This window comes from Gossypium hirsutum, chromosome A10 (genome assembly GCF_007990345.1).
Source record: "Gossypium hirsutum isolate 1008001.06 chromosome A10, Gossypium_hirsutum_v2.1, whole genome shotgun sequence".
Classification (NCBI taxonomy): Eukaryota; Viridiplantae; Streptophyta; class Magnoliopsida; order Malvales; family Malvaceae; genus Gossypium; species Gossypium hirsutum.
This window is the reverse complement of record NC_053433.1, coordinates 15324036-15331326: the sequence shown is the minus strand read 5'-3', so window position 1 is coordinate 15331326 and position 7291 is coordinate 15324036. Positions and strand designations below refer to the sequence as shown.

General features: G+C 34.9%; 1 protein-coding gene across 1 annotated transcript; it reads right to left on the bottom strand.

Annotated features, from left to right (window-relative positions):
• Positions 1 to 732: 732 nt before the first annotated feature.
• On the bottom strand, positions 733 to 7048 carry LOC107914395 (uncharacterized). The gene is made up of 14 exons (XM_041078783.1): positions 6869 to 7048; positions 6696 to 6761; positions 6561 to 6621; positions 6357 to 6481; positions 6021 to 6122; positions 5519 to 5593; positions 5325 to 5428; positions 5137 to 5218; positions 4534 to 4626; positions 3929 to 3993; positions 3679 to 3691; positions 3505 to 3585; positions 2972 to 3080; positions 733 to 1497 (listed from the first exon to the last, which is right to left on the bottom strand). The coding sequence occupies exons 1-14, from the start codon at positions 6989 to 6991 to the stop codon at positions 935 to 937; spliced, it is 1662 nt and encodes a 553-aa protein (XP_040934717.1). The 5' UTR covers positions 6992 to 7048; the 3' UTR covers positions 733 to 934.
• Positions 7049 to 7291: the final 243 nt, after the last annotated feature.

The window sequence follows — 7291 nt, the reverse complement described above, 5'->3', positions numbered from 1 at the left end:
AAGAAAGAGAAATAATAAATATTTCTTGAGCCAAAAGAAAAAGAAAAAACATATATCGGAAGATGGAAGTAAATAAGCAAAAAAAGAAAAACTAAACGCAAACATCAAAAGATTTTCGACTCACGTTGTTCAGGCAGGTGTCATGTGAGAGCAGGGACTTATCAAGGAAAGAAAAGCATGAAATAGAGATGGCTGAAATTGGAGGGCTCCAAAACACGCATTAAAATTTAAGAAATTTTGGTACGAGTTTTTTAAGATTAGAAATCTAAGTTTAAGAGCTGAAACTGAGATATGAAGTTGGGCTTTGAGCGTCTAGGTTGAAATTGGAAATTGGATTTTATTTATTTATAATTTAACAATAATTAAAATATAGAGAGAGAATGGGGTTGAAGCTAAAAATCTTTGTCAAAAGCTCAACCCAAACAACAATCGAGTTCAATTTTAAGTCTAAGCAGAGAACTTCTAATGTCATTATCCACCTCCATAATCTCAATAACATCCTTCTCTACGGTTTCATTGCCCATATTTGCATCCATCAGCTTGTCCCTAAAAGAAAAAGGCTTCTCAGTTTGATGCATCTTAGAATTTCCACCTTCATCACCCCATCTTTTTCCCTGAATTGCACTTTCTTGGTGGCTCTACCACCATTGGGTGGAGGACTATTCCCTATTGAGAGCTTCTTCTTCTTTGGGTATTTTTCAATTATTGAATTTAAAGGATTGGCTAAAGACGTTTTCATCCTCAAATCAGTTTATTAATGAAGATCAACTTCTCCTAACATCGCTAATTATGCCTTGCAAACATAGGGATTTAATAAAAAGTTGAATAAAGTAAGCTAAACCATGGTCCATGCAGGCTAACAAGCAAAGACCCTAAGCCTAAGGTAAGAAGATATCAAATAATATATAGAATAGAAAATCATTCTTATATATATTTACAACTCAAAGCAGGGAGTGAAGAAATGATGATCATCCTCCATGAAAGACAACAGCTCTCCCTCCATTGAATCAAACCTCAACGGACTTGCTTTCACTTCCTCAAACGCCGCCATCCCCACATCATCCCACCACCCGATGCTTTCCGGACCCTCCTCATCTTTTACCCTGCCCACCGGTTCCTCCAAAGCCGCTTTGGCCGCCGCGGATTGTATATCCCTCCTCGAGCAAGACCCTGGCCGGGGAAGTGACCCCACTAACTCCGGGAAGTTGAGGATAGCAGAGTCGCCTTTCAAGAAGAAAGCTGCCGAGTCATATGCCCGAGCTGCCATCTCCGGTGACCCAAACGACCCCAGCCATATCCGTGTCTTTTGACCCGGAAACCGTATCTCGGAGACGTAACGCCCCCACCTCCTCTTACGTACCCCGCGAAACGGGGAGTGGTTGTCTTGGCGGGTGCGTTTCTTGGCGACAGGGTGTGGGTTGGGCTGGGGTTGGGCAGGCGTTTGTGACTGAAACTCGGAAAGCTCTTTCTCAGCGAGGGACATGAAAGAATGGGAATCTATATATTATTGAAGTTTCCGTAATTTGTTTGGTTAGTACAAAAATGCAGGTAAGTCTCCAACATATAAATAGCAGACAGTTAGGAGTGTAAATAGATAAGGAAGGAAAGTGTAGTGGTACCCCCCAATATTACACTACACTATACTACTTCAATGCTTAATTTTTATTATTATTATAATAAAATGCCTTAAAACAAAGTACGATTAAGGGATGATAGCTGGCATTTTGTTTGCATCCATGCACCAGATGTTATTACATCAATTCCTCCAAATTTACATAACTGCCCCTTTCCATTCATCTGCATTTAAATTTCATGTTTCTTCAAATCTAGAAAAGAAAAATTATTTTTTTAAATGCATTCAAGTTCAGATTTAGCTATACCTTATTTTAATCGCAATTTGTTTTTATAATATAAAGCTCAATTCTTAATAACTCTCTTTTTTCATCATTAAAAAAATTTACAAGGTGTAAACTGAAAATATACTATACTTTTTTACAAACAATCTTAAAAAAATTAAATTATTTATTCTAATATTTTACTATATTTCTATAATACTTCTCAACCCCGTAATCAGTCTAAAACCTATTGATAAGTTGATAAAAAATCAATCGAAATATTGATTTTTTAAACCAATTAACCTACCAAATCGGTACAACTAGCAGTTAAATCGAATTTCTTTATTTTTAAAATTTTTAAATAATTTATTCGGAAAAAAACACATTGGAAGTGAAAAATCCAGAACGAGGGCGGGGGGAAATGGATAAAATGGTAATTTTGGACGTAAAACGAGGTGTCGCCAAATATAGAAGAATAATAATAATGATAAATAATAATAATAATAATAGAAACGCGTTTAACCAGCTGTATGTCGCCAATCTGGCAATGCAATTGAATAAGGAAAAACTGTCAGTTTCAGACAAACAGTGTACATTCTGACTATAAAAGAAAATTTTAAAAAAAATTCCAACCTCGATTTTCATCTTACTATTAAGTTTGATTTGAGATAATAATAGAGTGTACCCAACGGAACCAAAAACCCTGTACCACATGTCAGGACACTCAGCACAAACCAATGTTCCTTGTATTTCAGTGAAACATACATGACACCATAAAAGAAAAACCAGTGTCAGGATCAACATATTACCGCAACTATAACAGGTTTTCAAGGAAATGTATAGTGCCAAATCCACCATCCAAGCTAGAGTTAGATACAGGAAGGGTATACTATTCTCCTGAAACTAGAGGCTTCTTATATCAAATTAGATCATTCAACCCCTAAGCTGTTCATTCAGTATTTAGACAGTTTGATCGATAAAGATCCTCGTTTACTATCACAGGAGGAATACTCCATGTTCCAAGAGGGTTTCCTGAAACCTTGCCACCTGAAATTTCCACAACTAATACCTAAATGCATCCATCTAGAACAACGATGGTGAACTTCCATATCGAAATTTAAATGTCTGCAAATTACCTTCTTTAGTGGCTTCTTCGCATCTTCTCTGGTATTTCGAGGACAACTGAGGATCCAAAGTTTTCAATAAATTGTCATACCTCTCTTCAGCATCTGTTATGTTTTTTGCCTGAATTGTCAATGGAAAAGAGAAGAACCATCTGACATAAGAGTTCGTATGGGAAACTTGTCCCTTTTAACAGTGACTGTATTACGAGAATCACTCATAAGATAAATCAGGTGGAGACTAAAAGTAATTTTAAGCAAAAGTTACTTGGAATTGGGTGTGAGTATCCGACACTAGTATATTCCAAGATTTCCATGTATTTGGAGGATCCTTAAAAGGATCTTATCCCCATACCATTCAGACAGAGATACTTCAAGGATTAGGTTTTAGAAACAAGGAGAAAATAGGAAGAAATGGATCCATATGTTTAACATCACACTTCAGACCTAGGTTCCATGTAATCGAAGCAATAAGTTCATCACCCAAAAGTCAAACCTTAAACACTACTAATTTTCTTTCACAAAAATAACTTCAATCTCATACTCACCAACATAGCTGGGGCAGTTGAAGGTCCATATATTTTGACAAACATGCGCAAAATATTGAAATTATTTTCTAATACGTCATCCTGCAGCGTAGCCACAAAAACAATAAAAGAATATGACATATAAACTGAATCATGTAATCAGAACAATTAGAAAACATAAAAGAACGGAAATACCTCATAGTCAAACCTGGAGCATTGTTATATCATCTGGGAGTTGAGTATATAATTGACACCATGCTTACAGCATATTATAACAAAAATGAATGAGAATATCACTTATCCAAAAAAAAATGAAAAGAAAACGGCACAAGAGGAATGAGATTGAAATCGGTTGATTTCTGTGTGTTTGAAAGTGCCTATACCACTGACACTGTCCACTTAAATCTAAGCTAAAATCAGAAAACACGGGAAAAAAAACACTTACAGATCATCTGATATTTCTACGAGGAATTCAGAGACTGACAGGAATTCCATGTGCAAGTCATTAACCTTTAAAACAACTTCGAAGAAAATACATTTAGCCTTGTTAATCTAAGTTACCAGAAACAAAATATAGAGTGCAAGATATATCATAGTAAAAACATAAAGGCGATGGATACATTTTGATAATGTCTTGTAATGTATGAATGCAGACTGCATAACATTTATAAGCAGATATAAAATTTCAGTTCTGCTTATTGTTTAAAGATTGAAACTGAAGATTAACAATATCACAATTACAGTAAGGCAGAAACTGTAAGCAAGAATCATTGTATGTACTTCCAAAAAACTTGATGAAAACCAACATAGCAAATCACGGCATCATGGAGTTGTCATTTTAGTTGTCATTTTATTAAGTCAGAAAGAATTATGTAGTGCTTTAGACATTTCCTTTTCCTTCCCCTTCTATCAAAACCCTTAAATAGTGTTTTGAACTTGCATCCAAAATAGAATGTTAGAATGCCAGCATGGTTCAAAAAATCAAACAGATGTAAGTGCATGCACAAACATGCAAAAGACAAACTTATAAATTGGCTAACAGCAAATTACCTCTTGACCTCTTAACTGATACAGAAGAAGATTCAGCACCCGATAGTCAAACGACTTTAGATGAATTGCCCTCATAACATTTTTGATAGATATCTGGAGAAGCAAACATTTAATACATAAACATTTTTTGTGCATTTCCTCCTACTAGTACAAGTCTTTTAAACCCTTTCCCCTTGAACGATATTATTCTTTTATCCATTCATTACTTGAGCACATCTCATAGAACTCGGTGCTATTTATTAAAATGTTACCCATTTCTAATATATATGTAGAGCCTCAAGCAAGGTTTGCAGCCTGGATATCTATATGTCAAAAAGCCTTGATATCTTTATGTCAAAACCATCCATAGTTCATAAGCATGAGGAGAAACTTTGCTCAACAAGGCAGTGCTAAGATCAAAGATCTATTCACTCAATACCATTAGATAGACCATTGTTCCCTTTTCTGTTTAGACAGAAAAATAAGAAAAGCAGTAGTCATCTACTTTTTGTGCGGAAAATCAGTACTAGGTAGAGAAAATTCTTTCTTAATTCTTTAGAAATAGTAAAAGTTAAAATATAATTAATTTGAGCAAAGTAGCAAGAATTAAGGAGGTATATCTACCTCCATTTTGTGTGTTAGTGCACAACATAGCTTTCTTTCCAATGCCCAGTACTCCTCTCCAGACCTAAATTCTTCTCTGATCCTAAATCCATTGCCAAAAAGAAGTCAACCAAATAAGTTTCTGTCTCTCCCCCCTTCTTTCCCAGAAAGGAAATAACAAGCAATATAGATGTATGAAAAAAAGTTACCTGTCAGTAAGGAGTCCCCGGAGTTCAAGTACATTTAAAAGTGGTCTGAATGGATCCTTTTCTAACATGTTTGCAAATGTTCCAGCCCAACACTGATAGTTCATCTGTACTAGACAAAAAAATTCACGGGCCAGTGGAAGTTGATCATTAGGAGATTAACCACTGAAATAGTTCTTGAAATATCTCAATATCACCTTCTCAAATTCTTTTGCTAGAGAAGTGTCTCCTTCTGTTGGTATAGAGAGTATCTTCTCATTCAAACCATCTAACTGCATATTATAAATAAATAAATAAAGTACTGAGGAAAGAAAGAAGAAAGGAAGAAAGAAGCCATGGTATGAGATCTTGAAAGTTAGTGGTTGCAATGTTTCCAAAGGTTACAAGAGAATTCATCGCTAACTTCTAGAATGTCCTTTACACTGAAGTAAAACAATTTTACTTTGCAAAGACAAGAATGGAAGGAATGGAAGCCAAGGCAAGGCTCGTTCCTTCTTGGAGAGAAAATTAATTTGTCATAATGGAAGTTTACAAGAGAGAGAAATTTCGCCCAATTCCAACTGCAACTTCTCAACACCATTGCATTGAAAGCGATAAGACTAGCTCCAACAAATATATTGAAATTTATGCAATATTCCTGCATTGAATGTAAAGATTACTTGTAAATATAACAACATTTCTTTGGATAACGATTATTACCTGATAAATATAACTTTCAGTGAATGCAAGAACAGGGAAATATTTAAATATCATAAGTGGGCTGTCTATGTCCACTCCATGAAACATAAAATAAGATCTGCACTGCAAACACAATCATAACATCACTAATTGGGATAATTATATAGAACGCATTTGTCAAAAGCATAGGTAAAATTTTCTCCCATGCTCAATGCCACACCTATGTGTTCGTTCATTCATTCATTACTAACATAATTAATGCATCCCATTATCATTTGCGCCAATACTGAAGTTGTAGATAGTGATATAAAACTATGTGACTTAAAAGACCAATTTATTGTGTTTTTGTGTGCTTACAAAATCCTCAAGTGTAGAATTTGCTCGTTCCATTGCTTCCAGTCCCACCATTGCTACCTCCTCGTGGTTTATCTGCAATGGGAGGCAATCCTTCTTACCGGACGGATCATTAACCTCTTGATAATCTGCAATATATATATTTAAAGTCCAGAACTTCACAAACCAACCAAAATAAATGTATATAAAAATAGAAATCAGGTTGACCTCTTTCATCAGTTTCAAAACGAACCCATTGTGATGCTTCTTCCAGAAAGCTGACTGAAATCTGCAATTGTTTAGAACCATTAGCATAAAAGGGGGGGGGGAAATTAACCATTAATGGGAAATGGGAAAGCTTACTTTTGGTAAATATTCAGAAAGTAAACGGAATTTCATGTCAAGATTGAGTTCGCCGCATGGTTGTAACTGGAAATCCAAATTAATTAGTAATCAGACAATTTAAGTTAAAATGTGAAAAAAACAAAAGAACAGAAAAAGGGAAAAAAAAAAGAAAATAAAAGCAAAGGGATTACTAAGAGAAGGACGAGATTGGCGATGAAGCGATTTGAATCGAGAGTTGAAGAGCGAACGAAGTTATGAGATTGCATAAATGTAAGAGTTGTGTGGAGTTGTTCAAGCTTCCTCAGTTCCTCCATTTCTACTTTTCCTCTATCTTTGCTCTACATTTCAGTCTGCTACAAATCTTTCATAGCCTTTTTTATCTGTGGAACGACAGCGTTTTAGCTATATTTTAATTTGAGTAATTTCCATTGTATATCACCCAACTATTGGAGACGGTTTTCTTTTCTCTCAGCGTCAGCTGGGTGCTTCCGTTACTGTACAACAATAAATTTAACCTATAATATTTAAATATAATATTATTTTAATTTTAATTTTAAAAAATTTAACCCTTAACATTTAACATTATTAATACTAATTCTAAAAACATTCAAAAA